The sequence below is a fragment of the Drosophila santomea genome, chromosome X, assembly GCF_016746245.2.
Source record: "Drosophila santomea strain STO CAGO 1482 chromosome X, Prin_Dsan_1.1, whole genome shotgun sequence".
In the NCBI taxonomy this organism is placed as follows: domain Eukaryota; kingdom Metazoa; phylum Arthropoda; class Insecta; order Diptera; family Drosophilidae; genus Drosophila; species Drosophila santomea.
The window spans coordinates 12,614,774-12,642,137 of NC_053021.2; the positions used below are offsets into that span (position 1 = coordinate 12,614,774).

Here is a 27,364-nt window from a genome sequence, read left to right on the forward strand (position 1 = left end):
ATATTTTCGATCCGCTGGGCTCGCCCTTAAATGTTCTAGCCAAAACTAGCTATAGCTAACTGAGCAGCTCGCGCTGCAGTAGTTGTTGCCGCTTGTTGTAGTTGCCAGCGATGTTGCTGTTGTTGCTTTTATCTCTGTTTCGAATTCGGTTCTCGTGCTCTCTGTTTTCGTTGTTTTCGTTCAGAGCAGCATTAACCCTCGACGGCGACGCTCGTTTTTCGGTTGTTCGGCTCCTGAAATCGAAATTGTAATTTCGCACAGCGTATACATTAGATTTTCCTCCTTTACGTGTCGCGCGTGTGCTATTCTTGTTATTGTCCTGTCGTCGCCTTTTTTTTCGGGTGTATACTTAACAAAATCGTTACAATTAAACAATTTTTTTCACGTGTGTTACTGTTTCTTCATCTTGGTACTCAAACACAAAAGTCAAACAAATAAAGCACGTTAAAGAGAACACCGAAAAAGAAATAACAAAAACAAATACAAATAACATAGGTTGTTGTTGTTGTCGCGCAGCATGTGGAGTTACAGTTAACTGTTACAGTTAACGGGCAGCAACGTGAGGTGGAGAAAGAGGTGTAGAGAGTAGGATTTACTGCTTCGCTTCACTAAATGCAGTCGACGCTGCGATTATTATGTGCCAGCTTCAATAACAACAACAGCAACAGCAAAAAACCGCCGCAGCAGCAGCAACAACACCACTTGATACGAAAATAAACAAACAAAATCAATCAATTAATCAATCTGCTGAGCACACCGCTCTCCACGCCCACACACACACGCGCAACAACACATAACACAGGCACAACAACAAGACACACACACACGAGTTCGAGTCAACGCCCACGCCCATTGGAGAAAAAGGAGGGAGTGGCAGGACGACAACAAGCAAAGGAGGTGGAGAAGAAAGGAGGAGGCGAAGCACGAGGACGAAGACAACATGTTCCACTCACTTGTTTTGATGTCCTGCGCCCTTGCCGCCCTCTCTGTCGCCCAGGGGGCGGGGCCCGCTCGATCCAAATCGCTGCCGTTATCGCTATCGCTATCGGTATCGGTATCCTCGTCATCGGCATCCAGTCCAGGAGCTGCTGATCCAACAGCCGCCGCCGCCACCACCGCTCAGACCCCCACCCCCGCTCCCTTTGCCAGCAAACAGCTAAACAGATGCCGTCAAAGTTGCTATCAGCAGGTAAGAATCCAAGTAAATACATATACGCAAGAGTAAAAATAAGAATCCCAATTGAAGCCCCAGAAACCCAGACGCATAAACCCCAGACTCGCACTGAGAACTCAGAACCCGAGATAAGACCTCGGATCGTATCGGATCCGTTTCGATCCCAGTTCGTTTGATGGACAGTTGTATGCCCAGTTGAGCGGCAATATAACCGATAGGGCATTCGCTTTGTACACGGAGAAAAATAATATATGGCTGATGTAAAGTCAGGGGATCGATGTAGATTTGGATTAGCAAGTGCAGATTACAAAACAGCTGGATTTATAATATATGCCAAGTATTTTAAGGGGTGAATACGTAATTGGAATATGGTACACATATGTATGTATATCAAATTAATATGTTTGATAATTGAGGATACCCACATATAAGACTTACAATTTTAAAATCTGTATGCAACTACAGCTTTGGCTTCTGTTTAAACATTTTTCAACCCTCGATCAACCCAAATTCATATATGCATATGTACATATGTACATATATATGTACATACATCGTTGACTTCTCTATGTCGACAAGCATCTTCAAATTCTCATGTTAATTAACAATCCGTGAATTTGCATGATTCTGTTATTTTTCATTTCCTTAAAAACGTATTAACGTTGCATCTGGTTTTCCTAATTTATTCATAGTTTCGAAACCGCATTTTCCCAAAAAATGGCTGCCCAGCCGAAATAGTCTAGGGTTGAAGAACTCCCTTGAGAATTTTTAGATTTCAGGATAATTACTAACTTGGACGTTTCGATCTATGTATGTATATGTAATCTATATATGTATCTATGTAAATTTACGTTTGTCGTAAGAACTTTTTCAAGATTAAAGGGGCTTAAGATCCGAATACTTCACTAGAAATGCTGGAAGCAAATAGTTTTCCCAGCACACAGACACATTTTCCCAGTCACTTTTCAAGTGCATCGCTGTGCCGTCAGGTTCCCGAGCTAATGCGATTAAGATTGCCCTAATTGAGGTCATGCCGAATTGGCCTCTGGTACCCACCCCGTTCTTTCTCGCCGTGTAGGGAACAGTTGTGCCCTGGACGACACCGACCTTCAAGGTTAGGAGACGCGGACGCGGACGCGGACACAGACGTCGATGACAATGACAATGGATTCGGTTTTCGGTTTTCGGGACCTGAACAACTGAACAACTGGAGAGCTGGCGAACTGTAGGACTGAAGAACTGAGTAACTGAAAAACTGAGTAACTGAGGAACTCGAGGAGGCGACGTCATTTTTTATGGCCGCTCGATGGGTCTTTTATCTTTTATCTACGGGTTGACATCGCAGCTATTGCCGCTGCTGCTTCTGTTGCCGGTTATTATTATTATTGTTGTTGTTGTTGTTGCCATACCGCTGCCGCTCACCTTACCGCTTACCTTGCCGCTCAGGTAGTCCCCGCCGGTCGCTAGAAAGATGTCAACTGGGTGGTCGAGCGTCGCTAATAGAGATCGGGAATTCAATTTGATCCGTCCATAGACAATGGCCAAAAAAAATGAAAAATAAAAAACCAAAAAATGAACAGAGGGAAAAAAGCCAGACAATCCGCGCAGGAATAAAGCTCTCGGATCGAATTTGTACAAAGCTGTCACAGATGGATGGACAGAAGTTCGGCTCAAATGCCGCAGTCAAGGGAGGGGGAAGGGGAAGGGGTAGGGGAAAGATACCTTTTTGAAAATAGAGCAGGTGGGCTGAACAATGGGCTCTGAAGAAGGAGCCAAGGAAATGCAGAAGAAAGAACTTTGAGAAATCACCGCGAAAAATCAGAAACAATTCAGAATGGAATCAAAGGGGATAACTTATAGCGCACTATTATGCAGTGACTTGGGTTAAATACTATAGCAACATGAGACTTGTTTACAATGTTAGTCTTAGAAATACTATAGCAACATGAGATCTATTCACAAAGTTAGTCTTAGAAATACTATAGCAACATGAGACTTATTTACAAAGTTAGTCTTAGAAATACTATAGCAACATGAGATCTATATACAATGTTAGTCTTAGAAATACTATATCAACATGAGAGCCATTTACAAAATTAGTCTTAGGAAAACGCACTTATCAATTAAGGCAATAAGCCTCGAAGGCAAATAGAAAATTCCAATTAATTGAACTCACCGCAATTGCCAAGCTGATACTTGCCAAGAGCAAACAAGTACACAAAACTAAAGCCCAACTAATCAATATGAATAGCAAAGTTTTCCAACCAACAAATCCAAGTTGAAAATGCCACTACAATCGAGGCGAAGAAGTGAATCGGAATCCGTAGCTGAATCTGAACCCCCGAACTCTCACCCCCAATTTCAAAATACGCTGAGTTGACACTTTCTTGTGTTTTTCCCCTAAAAACAAACTTTGGGACCCCGGGGATTCGGTTTCCCCTCCGTTGCATGTAACCGATCCCCAACGAAATAATTTCGAATATGTATTTGTCCCCGATGTATTGAAATCCAGACGTAGAAGTTTCCCAAAAAGATTTTACCCACCCAGCCAGCCAACCAGTTGATTTCTAAATGCGTGACTTCCTGGAACCGTGCTGATCTGTCAGCGATATCGGAAACAGAAACACTGGATGGAGGGATGGAGGGGTGGAGGTGACCGACACAACTGTGGACTGTTAATAAATTTCAATCAAATGAAATCAAATCAAATTTTCATATCGATTCGATCCGAGTGAGCTCCATCAGCTCCCCGCCAAGTGCACATGCATAAATCAAGTGGGAAAAACACAAGAGTATAAATATCATCTCCGATTTCCAAGTAAGTCGACCTCTCTGTGGCGACAAGGTGTACGTTTAGTATTGGAATTGGGATTGGGTTTGGAATTGGAATTGGGTTTTCCATTCGAGTGGGGAACCGAGTAACCGAGGAACTGAGGAACCGAGAAACCAAGAAACCAACGAACTGAGAGATACCGAGCTGGGCAGAACGAGGCAGTCAACCCAATTGACTCCAAGAGGAGTGCTGCTCATGAGTGCTGTGGCGACACTTACAATGAAACATGGGATGAAACTCGAGAGGCCAAGACACTCGGACTGTCTGGGGCACTCGAAATCGTTCTAGGGAAACGCTACAACGCTACAAAGCCGCATATGTATGTCCAAGTCCAAATATAGAGCCAAAGTTTATTGATTTAACACGAGAGCACGGCAGCAATTTGTCCAAATATAGTTCGGTAGCACTTTGATATCACATTGTACAACTTAGCATCATGAGTCGCCTAAATACTGTGATTGTAACCTACGGTTAAACTCGAAAAACTGAATGGTTGATCTTCTTACTAAGATCTTGTTTGTAACTTACTATATCCTGTCACTTGGCAATACTCTTATATATATAAAATATATATTCCTAGGTTAATTATAGTTAGATGAAAATCTCAATATGTTAGATGCTGCTGCACATAATAGAAGTTAATCTTCACTGATTATTCAGACATAAATGGCAGATGTTCGCTGCAAATATCTTCCACTCAACTTTTTATGTGTTGCTGTAAATGTGCTAGGCTTTTCGGTTTTAGATATGCCAATCTTGGCTGATTATTTAGTCCGAACTTGCAGATTTCAGGCACGAAATACTTAAGCTTTCGCGTGTGTGCTGTCTGCATTCCTGATCACCGTCATCATCTCCGTCCGATATGCCCTTTGAAGTTCGCCCAAGAGTTTTGGATGCGATGTTGGGTGAATGTGATGGATGGAGTGGTGGTAGTAGTGGTGTGGAGGTTGAGATTGAGATTGAGGTGGTAGTGGTGATGGTAATGCAGAATGCCTCGCCTCGGCTTGCCGAAAGTCAAAAGTTCTTAGGGGTTGCAGACTGGGCTAATTTCATGCTCGGTTCGCAGGACAAACTGGAACTAATCCACCCATCCATTCATTCATCCATCCAGCCATCCCAGTCATCCAACCCCCAAAACTGAGAATCGGTAACTGAGAACAGGAGAATCCGAAGAACGGGGAATGCGATTCCGAATGCGAATGCGTTGCTCAATCAGCGCCAAATTAACACCATGAAAGACTTTTCCTCCTTCACTTTGGATATGCTCTAGGTGGTTGGGTGGTTGGGTGATTGGGTGGTTGGGTGATTGGGTGGTTGGGTGGTTAGATGGGTGGTGCGATGGGTGCTCCAGTTGGCCGGGTGGATTCGGGATTTTTTTTCGGCTCCTGCGGTGGCCGGAAGCTTCGATCTTGATGTATATGCAAGGCACGTAGTTCGGCCGCTGCTGGTGGTGGAATCATCGAATATATCTACGTATGCGTACGTGTCTCATAAAAGCCGCTCAAAAAACTGACTGACTGACCCAACTTCGGTAATTTATGTGGCCTACGGAGTCATGTGCCCATGGTTCGTTCCCACACTTGCCGAAACAAAAACTAGTTCAATAACTCAACAAAGTTATCATCCTATGGACATCTAGAAGGAAAGTGCCATCTTTTCGTTGTAATACACTAATAGAGCCAATAGAAATAGCAGAATAACAGGAAATTTTAAGTTCCTAACATTTACTTTACAATTTACTATATACTTGCATTGTTGTTTCAATACTAAAACAAAAACGGCATTAACTATAACCCTGCAAAAGAAGCAAATAGAGTACAAATTGTAGGATTTACTTTAGCTTGCTTACCTGCCTGAATTGTGAAAATCGTGTTTCCCTCACGTACATGCGAACATCAAAGGGAATTTTCAGCCTTTTAGGTGGGAGTTTTGACAGTTTTCTTCAAGTGCATTTGTGCCGAGGGTGTGAAATACCAGGGCAATTGCATGTAAAAGTTGTCGCTGCCTGCGTTTAATTTATATGGCCCAGACACATTTTGGGCCAGGTAGTAGTACTCCGTCCATGGCTACAGACTCGAGACTCGAGACTGTGGAAAGTGGGAAAATGCGAACTGTGAACTGGGAGCTGGGAACTGTGAACTGTGAACTGGGAAAAGGGAAAAAGGGAGACTCGGGGAAAGCCGACAGACGGAACGGCCAAAAGATTTGCCTGTTCAGCGTTTTCATTCAGTCATTCGGTCATTCATTCGTTTATTCATTCATTCTGAACGCCTTATTGTTGTTACTTATCGCCCAAGTTGTTTCAGGTTCAGGCCCTCATTCGCATCCACATCCACATCCTCAGTCTTGTCCACAATTTCAGTTGCAAACGCAATCCTCCCCTCATCAACTACATCGTCTACATCTTCAGAGGCCAAAAATTCAATTGAGCGGAAAATATGTTGTCTTTGCGATTTTCCTTTTGGCATTCGTCGTTTTTATCTGCCACAACTGCTTGGTTTTGGTCCTGCTCCTCCTGCCCCTCCTGCCACTCCTACCCACTCCTGCTACTCCTGCTCATTTTCCCTTTCCGTTTCCTCGGATTTTACTGATTTTCCTGCCTTATTGTGTAATGATGACAAAGTGCCGCCGTCAAAGTTGGCCCAAAAGGTGATGGCAGCCATTGTCCGGCGGGTTTTTCCTTTCCTTTGCCCAGGATGATGGATGATCGATCCAGATGCAAGTAGTTTCTGTGCTACATTTGCACAAAGTACGGATGCATTTAAGGGCTTAGTGAACTGGATGTCTGGATAGCATCGGAGTGGCTTAAGATTGCCAAGGAGCGATTGAGCAGGGAGATAGTATCGGAATAGCTCTAGTTTCGGAATCAAAGAAACGATTTAGCTGCACAGGAAGAGGTATAGATCGTTTGCCGGATTTAGAATGGTTAATTGTTTGCAAATAGGAACTTAACTTGGTTTTTATGAAATAAAAGACTTAAAGAGTTCACGAAGGTAGCCCAGTATCAATTAGGCGATTATAATAGGTTGCCTATTTTGATAAGGTTTAATTTGACACGTGTTCATGTTAAACAAACATTAAGCTGCAAGTGTCGGCAGCCATTATAATTAATATTGATTTTTATTAAAGCTAACTGGCAATTTGCAATGTTGTGGCTTGGGAGGTTTTATTTATTACATCTCAAATTGGAGAGTCTGACATTTTATGTGAATAACTTTATAAAACTTTATAAAACAATTCAATCACGTACCGAAATTAACTAGTATAACGAATCGGTTGAGACTGTAGATAAAGATTTCATAAATTCGATGCCGGCGAATGCAATAATCATAAATCTGGCTTGCAGCACACATTAGGGTTACTTAACCTAACCCTCCCCGAAATCGAAATCGAAGCCGAAACCGAAAACGAATGCCCAATGAATTGAGATCTGTATGGGGAAACCGCCTCGTTTGATTTTTTTAATATTGTAAATTCCGAGTCATAACAATTTGTCACGCACCCATCTCTAATCGCCGTCGACTCATTCTCATTCCCATTCCCATTCCCTTTACCATTTCCATTCCCATTGCCTCATTCATCTGTCTGTTTCTCTGCCTGCTCATTCATAAAAGGACTGCGGACAGACGCCAAGGCAGGAGGAGGTGGGGTGGGGTTACTGGTCCTAGCTCCTAAATCCTGAGCTCTGAGTCCTGAGTCCTGCACCCTGGTACGCCGTACTGCCCGCTGTTCCATTTTGTTCCGTTCAGTTCAGCTGTTTTGAGACTAAGGCGACAGTTGACAAAGGCTAAGCAGGCAGTCCGGTTTGATCCCGATCCTCCTGCTCTCTCTTGTCTGTCCCTCAGCTTCTATCTTCGCCATCCTCATCCTCATCCTCATTCGCATGCTCATCCTCGTCCTGTCACGGCAATCCTCCTCATTATCCTCATTGCCGGGAGCGTGAAATTTTCAATTCGCCATAGACGAACACAAACGTTTGTGGTCATTTACTTGTGTACAGAAACGGCCAGCAGAATAGCCAACGGATTAGCAAAATTGCCCAAAACAACAAACAATTAGGCAAAGCGTGCGATTCCATCACTAAATGCTCCATTGATTTCAATATGGCGATTAGTTTGGAAAGTAAAATTTGAAAGGCCTGCAACTTTGGCACTGGTCAGGGTACATTCATAAAGTGTTCTAGTGATGGAGTTTCCTATTTTCCCGGCCGCTGCTGTATATCTACATAGACTTTTCGCTTCGTTTTTTTTTTCCTGCCGCCTGCATGCCTTGCCTTTTATTACGAGTTACAAATTTGCGTCTATTGTTGGGGCCATAAGATAGAGGATGGGGCCGAAAGGGAGGCTGCTGATGACTCCTTGTTGTTTGTCCTGGCAGCCCGGGGTCTTGGGCCTGATTACTTTTTGCTAGCTTACTTAAAATTCGATTAGGCCACGCCCACTAACTAACTTTGTCCTGTCTTCTCTGCTTGCAGCTTTCCAAGGACTGGCATTATTGTAAGGATTCCGTTGATTGCACAAACGTAAGTATCTCCATTCATGTTTGTCTTTGTGCGACCGCCTAACGATGTCATTAACCCATTAATGCCGGCTCAAAACTGCTTGAAAACGCCGAATTTCTGAGCAATCCTAATACAATCATAATTTAGTTAGAAGGTGATGAGCATTCGACCTTTGATCAAATCACAGTCTAAAGGATTTTAACTGCATCGTTAAAAATCTCTTAAATTTAAATCATTTTCATTGCAAGCATTCAACTTCATTTGCCATTACGGCTTTAATTTTATTATAAATTTGACAATTCTGTAAATTTCTCTGGAGAAGCATCTTTTTTAAATGCCCGAAATTAAATCTACATTTATTATCGCAAGCCGGCTGAAAAAGGGTTGTTTGTGCTGTCGCCGTTGCTGCCATTGCCACTGCCAAATTGCCATGCGTAAACATTTTTAGGCACTTACACGGCGAGGACATGAATTATGCCAAACGAAACAGCCAGGCCTTAATGGGTTAAACGATGTCGCCCGGAGGCGAAAAGTGGCAACCGAAGGATGAACAAATTTCATTGCCTACCTGCGGGCGCGCCACATAATTACAAGAAATAATTGACAAATAGCTAACTTTCCTTCCCTACCTTACCGTTCTATGCCATTCCGCAACACTTCGTGTCCTGCCCGGGGCGTTGTCCTTGTGCTCCACGACATCCACGAACCGCAGTGCTGCCAAAAGCTGATGGCACCCTTCGAACTGCGAGTGCTGAAGGCCCAGCGCCAGGAGTCGCTCGTCCTCACGGACATCGGCTGGGATGAGATGATAGCGAATGCCTCGCGCCAGTGCCTCATCACCTGGGAGGTGTCCGGCGGCGGCCTCATCGGCAATCTCCTCACGGACACCGCCCGGGCGGAGCTCTCCTTGTGGCCGGACACCGTCTACAACATCCAGGTCAAGTGCAAGCACAAGGTGAGTCCTCATTTCCCATTTGGTTGATAGCTACGGCATAAGAAAAACTTGATATCAAGTTAAGCACACGGGATTAGTAATATATGAGCATTTTTGAAGATATATCTATACTAACTATATACTTGAAAGCTAATTAGGCGGTTTAATAAAAGAAATGATCTCATTTGAAATGTTTAAACTAAGGATTAACCCAATGCGGGTTAAATGCACAAGATGCTTTCTTATCTACTATATCTTATCTCCAAAGAGATTTCTTTCACAAGCACAAACAAAGCGAAAGAGTTGTTATGGTTATGCTAATAGAGCTAAGAAGAAAAGATCTTTAGAGTAGATGTTATACGATCCTAAACCAAGTATTTAACGCCTATCTAATATATTCTTCAACACCCATTGACACTCTATGCCTTCTTCCCATTTCAATTTAATAGCTCACGGGTCTGATGCGGCGTTCGATCAAGCTGAATGTGGACACCAGCCAGTTGGTGGGCACGACAACGACCACGACCAGCACACCGAGGACCCAGGGGCAGTCAGTGGAGCAGCCGGTGGAGCAGCCGGTGAACCATCCAGATGCCTTGGAGCACTCGCAACGCATTCGCTTCCGGCCCACGGATCGGGTGTACATAATCAGTGCCCTGCCGACGGCCAGCGAACTGGGCGGTGTGGTTTATCCGGCCTTCGGGGCGCTGGCCTTCTTCCTGGCCCTGCTGGTCATGTTCCTGTTCCTGCGTCCACAGCGCAAGCGATTCCCCCTGGATGCGGACAGCGCGGACACGGCCACGTTGATAGGTCGCAGCACGAGCAGCTCGAGGAACTCACTGGACGCCTCCACGCTGCATGTCTAAGGCGGAGGTTATCCGGACAACTTGTAGTCGTATATATATAGATGTCTGACTATGTGATATTCTGCACCCCAAAAAGAAAACCATACAAAAACAAATTAACAAATTAACAAAAGACGCGAAGACAACTGTGTACATACCCCTTGCCGCGTTAGTTAGTCCTTCCCTATCCAAAAATGTGAAATCCTGAATTTTGATTCGATATGATAGATCAGATCGAATCGAATCGATTCGGATCAAATTGAATTGAATTGAATTGAATTGAATTGAATAGAATTGAGTTGGAGAGTCAAGCAACGTTCGCTCAACTAAGTTAAGTTTTATCCTCTGCCATTCGTAGATCCCAATGCCAAACCAGCGCAGTCATATACATATACACGCATGATAAACATACATAGCTCTATATACATATACCAACTATATTATACATTTAACGCATTTACTATATACATACATATATATCATAGTTATACAAGCAGGAGCAGCTAGAGATCAAGATAAAGATACAGATGCAGATACGTTTACGGTTACGGTTACGGATACAAATATATATATATATATATATTATATTATTATATATTATATACTATATATTATATTATATATATAATTAGCCTAGGGGCCAGCGGCCAACCAACTACATACACCAAACTAAATGCAACAAATTGCTACAAATTTTTTGTCAATCGTCGCTCGCTTGCAAACATACAAACAATATAAATTTGTTTTTTACTCAGGTTAAAAACAAATATATATACCAATTAATACAAATACAAAATATCATGCATCTCTTTTCCATTTTTAGTCGTCTTTAAACTTAAAAGAAAAGGAAAAGCTAAAGCAAAACAAAAAGGAATTACAAATTAACAAGAAAGCAACTTAAATCAGAAGTAAATATTTTTCAAAATTTTTAAATGTTTATACCTAGACAAACTCAATTAAATTAACAACAAAGTAAACTATTATAAATGACTTACTGTACTTGAGCATGTAAAAACAAAGTAACAAAGTAACTAAACTAAAACTAAACTATGGTTAATGGTTAATTAAAGATGGTTAATTAATGATCAAAGCTGAGAGAAATAACTTCGCTACGCAAAATGCCTGTAAATATTTTAGCCCTAATTTATTTATATTTAAACAATCCATTGTTTTGTTAACCTATGATTTTAAGAATACGGAATACGGTTTTCCAGGGGCAAGAAGATGTTTTTATTTTTCGAACAAAGAATGAACAACTTAATCTGATTAATGGAGTGTTCCTGCTTTTGATGCTTTTTATACTTAAACGTTTGTTTTTAGTGTCTGCTCCAATGGTTGTAGTATGAATTAGTGAATTTCGATCAAATCAACAAAGATCCAACCATCTTCTTACCCCAAAATGGAATCTCTGGAGTGAGAACCTTGTGTAGTGTGAACCCATTGCCATATACAATGCAGTCCTAGTTTAATTTTAGTTAAGCAATCCAAATGTGTTACCTCTTTTTTTTTTGTATGTATATCTATTTTTTTTTTTTTTGTGTGGCAGAGACTCGTTAAGACTAAATACGAAATATGCCAATCACATTTTAGATATGTACTGTGTATGAATAAATTCGGACGAGAAGGATGGTAGCGGATGTGCGGCACCCTTTCAACATTTATCCTTTATTCGTTTATTATGTAAATATAATTTGATTTGTTATTGCAGCTCATTTTTGGCTACTTTTATTTGTTGCGGGTTGGCATGGGAATAAATGTATATGTATGTGCACGTATTCATTTATGCACACTATACCCACCCCCCACTCTCTTTGTAATCAAAAAACTAAGGCATCGATTTTTGTGGCTCCCCCCCTTCTATCTGCTGCTCCACTGTTCTTCCCGATTTCCCCCATTTTCCCCGTTTTTCCCCTTCATCGTCCTTGTCCTCGTCCTCGTCCTCGTCCTCGCACTTATCATATAAATTAGAGTTGGGATATGCAAATGCATGCAAGACGAGGGGGTTGATTGTGTAAAGGGGTCGTCGTGTCGATTATGAGAAACTTCTTTGGCTAGATGAAATGGAAAAATTCCTTTGCCGCGGCCGAAAAAGTATTCTCTAAAGAATTTCCGATTAAACTTTTCCTTTTCTGCGCAAAAACTCTCTTCTCGTCGGCTTGGGGAAACTTTTTCGTTCTTCTCTGCTATTCTGCTGCTTTCTTTATTTTTATTTTTAATTTTTTTTTACTTTTTTAATTTAATTTTTTTTTGTGTTAGCCTTTCCTGTTTTTGGATTAGCAAAAGGGGGTTGGCTTTGGTGGCCACTTGGCTGCCATTAGATCCCAATCCCCGTCATCCCCCTTTTGGTTCAGCTGTTGTTTGCTCGGCCACTTCAGCATCCCCCCAACTCCACATTCTCAAGCACTTTTTATAAACCAAATTAAATTTATATGCCCCTACAGCTAAAGCAGCCCCAATCCCTCCTCTTAACCCATGCTCGCCTGCCGATGTCTGTGTTGTTTTTTTTTGTGGGCCAAGCCAATCCCAGGCTCTCGACGCTGTCAACTGCCAATTAGCTGAGCATTTTTCAACATTTTAAATTGTCTTCCCAGAGTGCGTCGTGCCCCCCATCCCAGTTCCGAAGGGGTCTTTTCCGAGGCGGGGGGATTAGGTCTGGGCGACACTTGAGTGAGACGTCCAAGCGATTTTGCTTTTATAACCCCAATACCCATTCTGAACATGCCCATTTGGGCATGTCCACTGGCAGCGATACCCCTTGCTCTGCAGTGTGATCAGCCTATTATGGGTTTAACCCACAGTAGATGTAGATGTTCAAATGTAGTCAAAATTCGAATTTTTTTAAATTTAATTTTTTGGGTTTTCCAACTACTCAACTGAAATCTTCCAAATGCATACATATATTTAAAGCGTATATAGAATATTCTTTAAAGAGTAACAAAGAATACAACTAAGTGTGGACTGAAAAACGTGTTAAACTTGGATTCCTTTGAATGTACATTTCAATCTTTTCCTATTTTTTATATCACTTATTTCTGAACGTTTTCGAATACAAAATAAATGTATAAAAAATATATAAAATTAGGTGTATGTATTTATAACCAATACAAATGTTAATTGATAAAGAAAACATTTTGAACTTAGAACAAAAGCAAACATAACCAAATAAACTTCTTCCTGATAAGCTAAGCATATTTATATATACATAAATATCAGATACATATATGAAAATATTTAGAATACTTTGTTATTTTTATTTGCTTTTTTGATAACTGATTAATACTTGAACATTAAGTGAAGCATGTTAAAATATAAAGATAATGATAATCGTTTCTCAAAACCCTTTTTGATTTACCATTTTTCGCTGCAATCAAAAAGATTTCTGTTCCATCTCTTGATTAAAGACAAATTTCTAATGTTAACAATTAGTGACTAAGTAAATTCCCATATAAAATATTTAAGAAACCATGTTCTTTGTTTCATTTTTTGTAACATGTGAGAAATAATCAAAGTCTTGTGCAATTCCAACTCCGAATCCACTTGGAAGCCAATCGCTTCCAACTAGGAGTCCAATTGGACTGCCAATTGCTTTTGATCTTGGCGGAGAGAAATTAGAGGGTAGCACTGGTGCGAGAGCAGTGCTCTTTCGCTCGCTTGCGCTGTTTGTTTTAGTTGTTGCTCGGTTGTCAGTTGTGCAGCGCGTGCTTCATTTATCAAAAAGCAATTACAATGTTATTTCGATAAAGATGCTCCAATGCTCCCAATGGACACGCCCACACTCACGCCCCCGCCCCCGCACTCACTCACAAACACACACACAGCCACACCCAAACAAACAAATACAAAAGAAATGAAATTCAGCGGGAGAGAGCAAGGAAGCAGAAGAAGGGAAAGAGAAGGGGAGAGGGGCCCACCTGCCAAACCAAATCATTTGCCAAAATCCACCTCTCTCTCCGCTTAACCCTTAGTCACCCCACCCCCACCCTTAACCCCTACTCCGGCCCCAACCATGTTTAGCTTTTTGATTTTTATTTTGTAATATAAATTATCAAACAAATAAAAGTAAGAGAAGAAGGCAACCTAAAAAACGCTAAGAAAACAAAAGCAACTACAGCTGTTGTCAAAATAGTAGCAGTAAGTTAAATAAATGCCTATCTTCAACTTAGGTTAGATAACAACAAATTTAAATGACTTGTTTTATCATAGAATGATGAACAAATTTCCCCAGGGTTCTAAGCTGATTTTTATCAAGGACCTGCTGCTATTATCTTGACCGCAGTTGTACACATATAGAGGACCTACAAACATATTGTATTACAACACGATGGAGATGAAAAAAAAAAGATGTATAAACAACAAAAATTATTAATTCTAAGTAGACAAAAGGTGGAAGTGGACGAAGAGAAATGAGAAGGAGAAGGAGGAGCAGATGAAGCGCAAAGCAAACCAAATAAAATTAGACTACGACTAAAAGGCAAACGAGAAGAGAACAGAAGAGATAACTTGGCTTTTTGGGTGGCTGGAGGGCGGTGGCGATGGGTGGCCGGCGGGAAAGTGGGCGGGGGTGGGTGGAAAAGCGAGCATGTGTTTGTGCCATAAAAGGTTTCTCATTACAATTTTGTTGTTGTTCCCGCTGTTGTTTTTCTGTTTTGTGTCTTTTCATTATTTTTTTTTTTTTTTGGCCAAGGGTCGTCGCATCGTTGCACAAAATTACTTTTTTCCTTTCCTTCAAAATGTGCCAGCGGGCAAAGGGGAAAGGGGCGGGGATATGATTTTTCCGGAGGCGGGGAGGTGGTCCCAGGGAATAAAGCAACTACAACAGCATCAGCAACACACTGCGCGCAAAAGGGATGCTCAATTTAAAATGTATCTCTATCTTTCGAAAATAACTACTAAAGGAACTAACTAGAAAATAATTTGTTCGTTACTAAATGTTTCTAAAAGTAGGTGTTCCTATAAAACTTTATCTCTGATACAAAGATAATATTAAGGCTAAATTATTGCAAATGGTAAAATTATTTTACCAGTCAAATGGAGTGGAAATCGGTAAGGAAACTTTGACAGCGAGTGAAAGTGTGCGCGAAATGGGCTCATTATATTATCATTGCCGGCAAAACTTGTCATGAAATGAAATTCAAAACTTCGCCTTCCGCTGGTAATTTACCTTTTCTCTTAATTGGCATCAGATTCGCCGTTTCGCCCTTTTGGCCCCAATTGTTTTTTCAGTGCAGCAACAACAGCGGCAGCAGCAGCAGCAGCCGAAGGGCGATTGCTGTTCAAGGCAGTTTGCCGGGTAGAAGGGCAATTGTAGTTCCCAGGGGGAGGGGGGGACGGAGAAGTGGGCGCCAAGGCGGCCAAGGCTGGGCCGGAAAATTGATAAATTTCTGTGGCAAATTTCCACAAATATCAAAAGATTAGAGCAACTTTTCAATTAAGAAATGGAAACTAATCTCAATCATTGCAGAGACAGGCGGCACTGGAGCTTCACTGGCCCCACATATTGCCCCCTTTTGGATCACCCAGCGGGTGTACAGTTTTACTTGGCTAATCCGAACTAATAAAGAAACTTGAAAGTTATTCCATGCTCGCTAAAGACTGTAAAATTAAGATAGTTAGATAACTCGTTGATTTCCACTTAACTTTAACAAAATGTACTATGAAATGGTTAATACTAAGCAACATATCATATCCAACATTTAAAGAGTATCAAGAGAACCATTAAAATACCTATAAAAACAATCACTATCACTAACTATCACTGTGAGGCTTTGCTGTACTCGACGTCGGCAGAGGCGCAAGCAGAGCGGCTGCAGCTGATACTAATACTGATGGAGATGCTGAATCAGTTTGATTTTGATACGGAGATATGCTCTCTCACAAACACACACTATTCCACACCCACACACACACAGATGCTCGTGCTGTTTATAGCGAGCGCACACCCACGTGGCACTGAAAAGTGGGAGTAGTGGGTGGGGCAGATGGGACGAGGAAGGTGGAGAAGAGGACGACGTGGAGCAGAGCGAAACGGACAGGTTGCATGCAACACGTTCGAGTTGGCTGCAAGGGATAACGGTATCCAGATATCCCAATATCACATTTTCCTGCCAATGCGTCGGCGCCCATCTCCGCCTGCCACGCCCCCCACCCCCTAACGCCCCTTCACTCAACACGCCCCTTTTGGCGTGGCACAATTCGCGGGTTCCGCTGCTCACATTTAACCTTACCAAAGGTTACAATACGTCGCGGGAGCGGAGAGAGGAGAGAGCGCCAGTGGAAGAAAGGAGCGCCCAAAAGGAGTGTTGCCGAAATCAGCGAAAGAGAGAGAAAGCAAAAAGGAGTAGAAGTAAGAGTGGCAGAGGAAGAGGGGGAGCGGCAAAAACAAAAACAAATACAAAAACAACAACAATGGGTGACAGCTGCACCAGAGATGCCAACAAATCGAATCAGTGGCTAAGGAGCTAGTAAAGCTAGTAAATGCACTGAGAGAAAATCAAAGCATATGTGCATGATTTTCATTTGCAAACTAAAAACTTGATTATTGGTTAAATGATTCGAATATTTATCGTCTTTAAAATCTTTTACACTAATCTCGCGATGGTCTGCAAAATCCAAGGCCTGAGCTCAGCCACATTGGCATAGCCTCCCGGATATGTGGGATGAGGCCTAGCAACACCAAAGGACACGATGCCCACAAGCTTGCCATCGGAGACCAATGGACATCCGGAGTCGTCCCGGCAGGCACTTGCTCCATGACTTGTGGCACAGAGCACACTGCTCTTGTTGGGATAGAACTTCGTGCAGGCCTGCTGATCCACTATGTCCACCGAGGTACTGAGCAGGGTCTGCGACATTGGCCTCCTGCGGTCCTTTTTGGTCCTTGCCCAGCCGGAAACCAAGGCGGCGGATCCACCGCTGGGCACACTCTCCGCCAGTGGAATGGGCTGGACATTGGCACCCAAGTGGAGGCGGGTGCTTAAACGGAGAATCACTATATCGTTGGAGTTGCTGACCTTATTGTATCCCTCGTGCCGAATGATGCTCTGCACCTTCACCAACTGGCCACCTTTGAGCGTCGTCGAGGCTCCCACTGACACGGAATAGTTTTTGGGATCACCGGTAACCACACAGTGGGCAGCCGATAAGACAGTCCGATCATTGAGAATGGCACCACCGCACCTTTTGTTGCCCAAAATGGAAGCCTGCCAGGGCACCTTGGATATGTTCACCGGCTGCGGTCTAGCAATCCTCTCCGGCATCCATTCGGCGGAGATTAGGGCTACGCTTGCGATGAGCAAAGTCAACTGAATGCACATTTTGACTGGAGTTCGAGTTGGAAGTGGCAATACCCAGCTGGGCAAACTCTTTTATAGGTATTCCACTTGGCATTTCCAATTATTGAACTGTAGAATTGTTTAATCTACTTATCAAGCAAACTGCATTCTTTAAATACCATATCTAGTTGTAAGATTTAAATGCAAAACACGCGTTTACCAGTGACGAATTACGAAACTTCTTATCATAAATTTTAAATACTTAAACTGTGTGCTCATATGTTTTTAATATATTTACTATTTAAGAAACTGATGACTATGACTACGCGAGAACTACTATTCCATAGAAAAACGTATATCTTAGAACTAAGAACTCCTCATACAGGGAATAAAAGTTAGACTGCCATCCCTGAGGGGCCAGGACATCAAGGATGAGAGTGAAGGAAGCGGCGGGCGCAGCTGACAGCCGTGAGACGTCTTGATGCCGAGCATTATCCTCGATGATTTCCATTGTGCGCCGACACTTGTTTGCGGAGATTCGTCGAGGATTAGGATTACGACGATTGCAGGATGACGAAGAGTTTAGGGAACACAACGCCTGTCACTTCTATGATTTGATTCCGTCACGCGTATTGGTACACGTTACGCAATGCGATTTCGAGCATTTCATAGTCTACTTTCGAGGGCAGGAGTGGGTATCTTCGTAGGCAATCTCTATTGTTTTATCCCAGTCAGATTTAGACATTTAAAAATAGACTTTGAAACTATTCAAACATGATTTCCTTATAACCTCTATAAATGATGGAAACTCCATATTTAAAAGTTATCATATTCCCGTATCGATGAGAAGTAGAGTCTTTATCATGCAAGTCCTTCGATAAAACGAAATCGTTTGTTTATTTCGGCTCAAAAGGTTTGTGGAATATAAGTAGATATAAAAGGAAATGAGAATAATACAAAAATAATAATATATTGTACAATATGTTAATGTTATTATTTTCTTATCTCTCTCGTTCTCTCTTTCTTTCTCATACAGCTGCGTAATTCATTTATAATCATAATAATAATAATAATAGTTAATGGATTTTCTTTGCTTCTCGATACCCCCCATCTTCATCTCCATTTCCATCGTCATCAACTCATCTCATCGGCGACGGCAACTAATCAGTTAATATATAGTTCTAAGCTGCGTCCTCCTCAGTTACAATTATATTTATCATAGATATTATCTAGTTTTCCACAGTGCTAGCTGGTTTGTTTGTGTTTTCATCGATTTCATATTTATTTTTTAGACTTTCTCTGGTTGCTGCTGATTTTCCGCTTTAAGTACGTGCGCACAGGAAATAACAATACATAATTTAATATATATCCGCGTGATCGTGTGTGTGTGTGTGTGTGTTTCGGTGTCTTTGTATATATATATTTATATTATGAACGTGTTTAGCGTTGTAAATAAGAAGGAATATCAGGGGCTGGCCAACAGAAGCCGGAACCGATCAAAAAGACTCAGGACGGGGCAAAAAACAAACACTCATACTCATTACATATAGAAATAACAAATAAACTGCTCGAAATGGCATCAAACATCGTTCAACTCGCTCCATTTCGATTCCATTAAAATGCTAAGCTTTTTAAATGCTTCTGCTACATAATTTCACAATCGGTTTTAATACATATCTTATCTTTTCCTTTCCTTTTCTTTTTTTTTTTTTTTTTATTTTTGTTACCTTTGTTAGTTGCCATTTATTTATGGGGAATAGTGGATTTGACGTTTATTGTCTTAACTTAAAACTGAAAGTTGTCTTTTACACACAAAAGTTTACACACCATTTAAAATGAGAGAATTATTAATAATAAAACAAGACAAACGTAAAGATTGATTTGACAAGTAGTGTGTTTATATATATGTATAGATATAAATTAGAAAAAATATATAAGTTAACTGCTTCTGGGCGGGTTGTATCCCTCATTTTCTCAGCTATCGAGCTCCGACTCCGACTAACCCGGCTAAAAAACAAACAGTCTGAGTCTGAACAGCGCTGTGCGCCGATTTGGAAAATGCTCTGATCTAGATGCGATTGCGTGGGTGGCTCTGTGTTTTACTGTGTGTGTGATAACTTATTTTACAATAAATGTGTGACAACCACAGTGTGTGTGTGTTCTTAGTGTTGCCGCTGTTGTTGATGCTGCTCCTGCTGCTTGCCGTGTGTTGAATTATTTCCGATATTAGGCTAATGTGGTTTCGCTTTAATACAGTTGCAGTTCTACTCTGCGGCCGCCGCCGCCGCCGGCTGCTGCTCGGGGAATCCACTGACCTCCGTCTGCTCCACCTGCTGCTGGCCATCGAGCACGTACTGGATGCGCAGACGCATCCGCAGTGTCGCCTAAGAATATTAACAGAATTTGCTATTGCTTGAAGTACAACATCGCCATTCACTACTCACATTCGACGTGGCTACAACACGCATCTCCTGCGTTATAACTCCACCGGGCGGCAGCACGGAGCCGGATGGCGTCAGCATCTGCAGCTGGAAACTCCTTTGCACAGCCGCCTGCAATGCATTCAAAAATGTGAATCGAATGTTATTAAAATATCAGATGCAAGTCAATTTACCTGCAGCAAGTACTGATCCAGGGTATTATCTGAGTTATTCGTGGTCGTCATATAGATGCGCATGCAGTCGCTGCCCCTGACCGAAACCAGTTGCACCAGTAACCCATCCTTGTCCAGCGCCGTCAGCCTGGGACCCTGTGGAGGCTACACAAAAAAAAAGAGATTAACAAATGACTAGCGAATGGAAATGGGTGCACCCACCACTACTACATTGTTGGAGGCAGCCGTGGGATTCAGATCGCCCAGCAGACCGCCGGCATGGCCATCGATGAGGTTGCCAACGGGAGCTGGAGCCGCCAGTGGCGCTGATGCAGCCGGCGGGGCTCCCAGCCCACCCAGCATGCTGGCCAAATCGTTGCCGTTTGTGGGTATGCTGACTGAGCTGTCCAGGCCAGATCCAAAGCCACCCAAGTCCAGGCCACCGAGCATGTTATTCATGTTTGCCGCACTGCTCTGGTTGTTGTCCCCGGCCAGGGCCAGAATGCCACCGCCTCCTCCTCCGCCCGCCGGCGCGCCCGTCGTCGTGGACGGAGGCGCAGATAGATCCAAATCGAGCAGATCCAATAGATCCTGATTATTGGAAACGGGCGCCACCACATCGTTCGCATTGCGCGAGTTCTTTTTATGCACGGCATTCGAGAGATCCGTGGCCGCCACCAAATCGCCAGCGCCTCCCGCCGAGAGATCCGTGCTGCCCAGCAGATCCAGCAAAATGTTCTATAAAGGATTAGGGCGTCAATGAAAAGCAGTTTAACGGGTAGAATGCATAACACAACATACCGTATTGTCACCAAGAGTGTTCATATTGCTTTCGATAAGTGAGTGTCCGCCACCGCCGCCTCCCTCCACGCCATTTTCAATGACATCGGGACTGTTGTCGTCGAAGGAGCCACCGCCGCTCTCGCCGTTCTGCGAGCTAATCCTGCTGATCTGCATGGCCGGCATCTTCTCCAGCAGCGGTGGGCGCAGATGCTTGTAATGGCCAAAGAGCTGCGTGAACTCCACGCCTCGCTGCTGCAGATCCACATTCAGGTGGCTGCCAAAGGACGTGATCAGTGCTTGGATTTCCCTGTGATGAATAGAGATCATATGAGTTGCAATATAGATCATCGTGGTGGCCGGATATGGGTGTACTTACTCCACGCACTGTTGCAAACGCGTGCTTAGCTTGGCTAGGGAGACAAGGGCATATTGCTTGCTTGTGGTCGAGACTTGAGCAGAGGTTAAAAACTTATAATACACAGCGATCAGATCACTCTCAGTGGGCCGTTCAAACTCTGCAAGTTGGAAACGAGGATTAACAATTGGAATGGGAATGAGACTACTGATTACTTACCATCCTCGTTGGCGCCGTACATGAAGAGATCACCGTACTCGCCTATGGCCCAGACGGCAACCTGCAGCAGCGGCTGCTTGTCCTCGCAATGATTGGCCACCTGCAGCGACTCCCAGAAACGGTTCGTGATGTACGTCTGCTCCGGGACGGGACTGCTGGACACCAGCTGAATGGTGGAGGAGACGACGTCGTCGCGCACATAGTTGCCGGCCGCAATTAGCACGCTCAACTGCGTGTCTAGATGCCAGCGCGTGGTTGGGGAGTAACGCTCGGCGGCCAGGATCATGCCCGAGCTGCACTGCGCCTTGAATTCGGCGTCCGCCTTCTCGAGGAAGAGCAGCAGCTCCTTGGTCATTGTACGTATGTTTTGTGCATTGATCAGCGCAAACGACAGCTCCATCGCCCGCCGACGGATCGAGACGTCCGGATCCTTGAGGCACTCCAGAATGGTGGTGCGATGCCGCTGCACCGCCGACGTGTCCGCGTGCACCGTTCGCAGCAGCGTGTTCAGCGCCACGTACCGTATGTTCTTGTCCGAGTTGAGCAGGAATCGTCCCAGGATATTGACGGCCAGGACGCGCAATCCACCCTCCGAGCTGTCGGCAAAATGAAATCTCTCAGTTTGCAAATCAAATGAAAATCAAAAGAAACAAACCACTCACCGTATATCCATGATGGAGAGCACGGTCTCGTAGAGGATGGTGTTGCCCACATTCTTGCTCGTCTCCGTGTTGGTGGCCACCTGGGCCAGGATGTCGTTCATCGCCTCGGAGGCATCCGGATCATTGTGGCCCAGGATGCGCAGCAGTCGCAGGATCTTCACCTGCAGAAACGGATCGCTCACGCCGCTGACGTCGTGCTCCGGCGAATAGCCGCCCAGGATCAGGTTCTTCAGGATGCGCACCAAGTTCGGCACAATCTGAGGGTCATTTACACACAGCGATATATTAAAATGCATTACGACAGCCTCTAACTTAATGCGGAAAATACGGAAAAGTTGGTGACAGTGAGCGTATAATAAAGGGTGTGTGCAATTGTGAGGAGTGTGCGTTTCGTGTAAAGGACAAAGAACTTTAGGAACTGCAAGTGTGCAAATGAAACGAGGAAGTTCTAAGGCCCGGCTCAAAAAACTATTGAGACACGGTCATCTACGAAAAAAACCCTTTATGTACAGGTCGTGTGTGTGGAGGGAATCCTAACAAAAATTGCGTGTAGATCAAAGCCTCTTGGCCGAAAGTGAAAAGTGAATTTCCGCTGGCCATGATTATGTATATGTCCGTGCAAGCGAAATGGTTGTATGGATCACAGGATTTATACAAATAGCAGGATATTATATACGATCAGCTACAGCTGATCAAAGCTAGGGCTATATAGAGCTATTAAAGCAGTTAGGCAAGCTGTTTTTGTGATATTTCCGATAGTCCATATTTAAATTATATTGTCTTTAAAGCAAACGATTTTCAAATGACATTCTGTACTGTTTTAGATAACCGAAGATTGATAATGGAAGACCGATAAGATAAATATATTATCAGCATCTTGTTATCAGAAATAGTTTATAGTTTGCTATCATGACATAGATAACAAGCCCTTTTTAAATAATTTTTGATAGTATTTAAATGGCAAACGAATCATTTTAACAACTGATTTGCATTCCTACAAACTATAGATATCGCTGGCTAGGACATATACATAGGCAACACGGCATGGAACTCTTACAAAATTATACTTTTTACATATTTATACATAGTGTGGGGTATTAGGTAAATATAGAAGGCGTTACAGGTATATTTTCTAGTTAGGCGCAACAATCATACCTCTCGATTTCCGCTATCCTGGCAAGCAAATTACAACAAATTTCATTTTGTGTTTTGCGCGGTATTCGAATTCGATCAAAAACAAACAAGCGTTAAAAAATCGTAAGTATACAGGTTGATCGAAACGATAAGGAGTGTGGGGTGTGTTTCAAAAATCGCCAAAGTAAACGAGGTTATATATATAATATATATGGGCAAAATGGGTGATAGCGGGATAAAAAATATGGTTTATAATTATGGTACATCGACTACGGCTAAATGGCAAATGGGCGCGATAATTGTACACAAAAATTGCTTTGGTTTGCAACCCGCTTTTTGGGGGCGTTTGCCTTTTCAATTTCTCGAGCGCCACATGAATGAGGAGGATAAAAACCAGATGCAGCAGGAGCAGCAGCAGTGGCAGTTGATGAAGTAGAAGGCCTCTGCCGCGTTAACAAATTCCGAGGACTTGACTCCGCCGCTGGCAACACGTCAACTTACCTTCTTGAAATGCATCAGCGTGTCCGAACTGTTCTCGCACATCTCCGTGATCAGCGTAACGCCAGTGATCAAAATTCCTAAAGCAGAAGGTATTGAAAATTACATTGTACAGATCTGTATACTCATTTGACTAAAGGTAAACCCACCATGATTCTTCTCGCTGAGCAGGGAACGCGTGGCCGGCAAAAAGATCTCCATCAACTCGGGCACACGACGGATGACGCGGAAGGCGCACAGCGTTGCTTTCTTGCGAATGTACGTGTTTGGGGACTTCATCAGACGCTCCACCTCGCTGGCCAGATCCCGGGCCATTTCCGGTGAGGCGATCGCACCCAGAGTGCACAGGGCCAGGCCCACGACGAACTGCGTGGAGCTGTTCAAGTCGCTGCAATTGAGAGGTTGTGTAATAAGTTGGTAAGTGACAATTGAATGCAAAATCAGATCGACACAAAGCTTACTTCTTCAAGCAGTTGGTGATGAGCAGGTGGACATCCTGCCGCTCATCCAGCAGCAGCATGGCGCCCAGGTAGCCGATCCGCTTGTCTGTGAACCGCGTGCTGGCCGTCAGCTTAAGGCACTCCAGTTGGCCAAAGTGAGCCGGATAGCCGAGCATGTGTATGTACAGCAGCTTGGCAATGTTGCGACAGCTGTGGATGCATATGGTTAAACTTTATATGGTATCTATGTGTATATTGCAATCGGGTTGACATGACTCACCGCCAGACGGAGTCCTCCTCGCGGAACGTGCTCCGTATGTAGGCGCACTCTTTGTTGACCACCGCCCGCTCCTCGGCGGCGGTTCTGGCGGCGCGAATCTGTCGGATGAGGTCGCGCAGGCGTGTGGGCGTGGGCATTCTGACTGTGGGCGGGAAATGGAAACGAATATGTTGATTAGTCGGGTTTTGTCTGGCCGTTGATCTTTCTTAACCGTTGCATCTTGTACATATATCACTTCAAATCAGAAATCAGATATTTCAATGAGTTTTGAAAACACTATTAACTATATTCAGTTTGGCACTTACCCCTCTCCACCGCCTCTGTGAATGCTTGCCGTATGGTGGCCATATTGAAGGCTGGATTAAATCTGCGGAGGGAAAGGTTAAATAGGTTTATATGGGCTTGTTCCTGGGGATGTGGGGGACTGCAGTCTAGGATCCTACCCATGCTCGGAGTTCATTGTGGCGGCGAGAAACGTTGAATCACTTGTGTGGCAGCCTTTTGTCCGCTCCTTCTTTTATTTGTTTTTCTTTTATTTGTATTTGTCTTTTTATTTTTGTTATTATTATTATATTCTATTATGCCTGGATGTGTTAACTATTTGCCGGCCTATGTGCTCTTCTGTTTTCTTTTTGTTGCTGTGCGGCGGTGCAACAACACAAATTAGCGAAACGAACAAACGGTTTTTCCTCTGCAGATCTTCCACGCACACACCTGCACTCCCACACAACACGCACACCAATACATACACGCAAACACACACGGGAAACAACAGCCGGCCGCTATTTTGTTGCACTTGCTCTGTAACTCTCTCTCCCTCTCTCGCTTGCTCTCTTTCAGAGCTTATGGAATTGTAAAAAATAAGCTGAATTGTTTAAATAAAAGCAGTGACAATTACCGCTGACATGAAGTAGATCGCTGTTGTTATGAAACTGACATTTCAGATGCGTGCGTGTGTGCGTGCCTGTATGTGTGTGGGCTCAAACAAATACGTTTGATCTCTCTTTCTGGCCAAGGCAACAACAAATTACTGTGCTTTATTCACTTCAGTTGGGAGCGCAATGCAAATTGATTAAATGATTAATGCACACACAGACACACCGAGAGGCATCCACACGCGCGCAAAGGGTTTCCAATGTCCAATTGGAAAAGGACAAGCAGTTAGGCCGAAAAATTTCAACTTGTTTACTGCTGTCCACTTAATATTTTATTAACTGAACTGGGCAAAAAACGAAAACAGCTGCCACCGATAGCATAACTGACATACATACATACATACATATCGATTGCATTAAAAGTCATGAAATAACGTCACTTCTATATAGTAGTATATAGTATATTTAACACGTAGGGTTTTTTTCATGCGAGCTTTCCTCGTTTGTTTTCAATGTGATTTTTCGCCTGCTAATTTATGCGATTCACTGGAAGGCCCACACACACACACATACACACACTCACACACATGCATGCCTTTTGGGCCAACAAGAAAAGGGCAGGAAAATCTATGGCACACTTTTCAACGAACACTTCCGTTTTAACAAATTGGATGCATTGGCGGACTTGCAGGCGTTACATTTTTTTTTGTTAATGGATGGCCAAGAAACGCGTCAGCTTTTAAAATACAAAATTTAACAACGCGACAAAAACTAAAAAAAAATTTCAACACACGGCCCGTCGTCGCAAGTACACGCACACACCTTTGCTTTTAACTGGAATGATTCTGCAATTAATGCCTATTCTAGCACTGCATTTACGCTTTAGCACATGTTTGCTGGGCCAACTTGGCGCTGGTTAATCACTATTTTAAACGCCACAAAATCAACGTAACAAGTAAAAAAAAATGTTTCGTCGAGAATATGTTGATGATGAGCGCAACAGTGGTAGTGGGTGCGAGCGAGAGCGCGATATTTACAAGCAGTGTGCCCAAAAAGCACTAACGCATCGCGCAGAAAGGCGTTAGCCCGTTTGGGGGCCACAGTGGGTGTCAGCGAACAAGAATGAGAGTAAAAACCAATGCAAATAATCAAACATACATGTTTACAGCACTTTACAGACAATAATCTGAGTGATAAAGATAAAGGCGAAGGCGAAAATTCGACACAATAAAAAAGATATTAGGAGGACCATAAATTGCATTAAAATTACCATTCGTAGCCAACACGGGGTGATTCAACGTTTTTCTTTTGCCACACCAGTGCACACTTAGAAAAATACCGCTACGCATAGCAATCAGCAAACGGTCACACTGCGATAACGTCATTTTTGAAATACACTTTCAAAAGTTTCATTTTCCAAATATCGAATGGCCAATGTTATAGGGAATTGGCGAGTACCGGGCGGGATTTCATCTCACCTGCGATTGTTCTCCGGCGGCAGAACGCTCCAGTCCTGCTCGTAATACGGATACATGGTGGCTTCTCACTGGAGCACGGAACTAAACCGACTGGAATGGGAGCGGGAGTGCGTTTGGGTATGGGAATGGTAGCGATAAGCGGCGAGTGCTCCACATAGGCCTTATCTAATGTACACTAATAGTTAACAGGTAACGCTCTGCTTTTCTGTAGCTCTAGGTCTAGCTATCTAGCCCTAGCTGGCGGCCGATCATTTCCAGTCCGAGCGGTGGAAACTCCTGCGGAAGACTGACGATTCCAGTGCCACTCACCAGGTGTTGATTTTCTTTTTTTTTTTTCCTCTGCCTTTGCTTTTTGGTGGCACACACAGCACTTATCTATCGGCCTGGCTGATAATGGTAATAATGCTCCCCGCGCCGTGAGAACAACACAATCCCGGCTGTTTGTTTCTTTTCGCGGTTCGTTTTCGTTCGGTACGGATAAGCGAAGCC

At 43.3% G+C, this 27,364-nt stretch overlaps 3 protein-coding genes across 8 annotated transcripts; 1 reads left to right on the forward strand and 2 right to left on the reverse strand.

The window, feature by feature from the left end:
* The first annotated feature begins 50 nt into the window (after nucleotides 1-50).
* LOC120456264 (transmembrane protein fend) lies at nucleotides 51-11,999 on the forward strand. The gene is made up of 4 exons (XM_039642988.2): nucleotides 51-1,189; nucleotides 8,482-8,529; nucleotides 9,221-9,463; nucleotides 9,892-11,999. The coding sequence occupies exons 1-4, from the start codon at nucleotides 941-943 to the stop codon at nucleotides 10,306-10,308; spliced, it is 957 nt and encodes a 318-aa protein (XP_039498922.1). The 5' UTR covers nucleotides 51-940; the 3' UTR covers nucleotides 10,309-11,999.
* A 4,823-nt stretch (nucleotides 12,000-16,822) lies between these two features.
* LOC120456913 (trypsin alpha-3-like) lies at nucleotides 16,823-17,633 on the reverse strand. The gene has a single exon (XM_039644043.2). The coding sequence runs from the start codon at nucleotides 17,598-17,600 to the stop codon at nucleotides 16,866-16,868; it is 735 nt and encodes a 244-aa protein (XP_039499977.1). The 5' UTR covers nucleotides 17,601-17,633; the 3' UTR covers nucleotides 16,823-16,865.
* A 1,614-nt stretch (nucleotides 17,634-19,247) lies between these two features.
* LOC120455370 (AP-1 complex subunit gamma-1) lies at nucleotides 19,248-27,125 on the reverse strand. 6 transcript variants are annotated; one of them, XM_039641480.1, is made up of 16 exons: nucleotides 26,277-26,420; nucleotides 24,966-25,160; nucleotides 24,828-24,889; nucleotides 24,523-24,664; nucleotides 24,264-24,452; nucleotides 23,952-24,190; nucleotides 23,806-23,882; nucleotides 23,326-23,343; nucleotides 22,171-22,427; nucleotides 21,509-22,104; nucleotides 21,311-21,449; nucleotides 20,953-21,241; nucleotides 20,374-20,889; nucleotides 20,173-20,316; nucleotides 20,003-20,110; nucleotides 19,248-19,942 (listed from the first exon to the last, which is right to left on the reverse strand). In XM_039641480.1, exons 2-16 carry the CDS (start codon nucleotides 24,980-24,982, stop codon nucleotides 19,823-19,825), a joined length of 2,913 nt encoding a protein of 970 aa, XP_039497414.1. In that variant the 5' UTR covers nucleotides 24,983-25,160; nucleotides 26,277-26,420; the 3' UTR covers nucleotides 19,248-19,822. The 6 variants fall into 6 exon arrangements, with proteins under 6 accessions (XP_039497414.1, XP_039497413.1, XP_039497415.1 ...); XM_039641479.2 differs by having other exon boundaries at nucleotides 26,220-26,418; XM_039641481.1 differs by lacking the exon at nucleotides 26,277-26,420 and adding an exon at nucleotides 26,096-26,113.
* Between the last annotated feature and the right edge of the window lie 239 nt (nucleotides 27,126-27,364).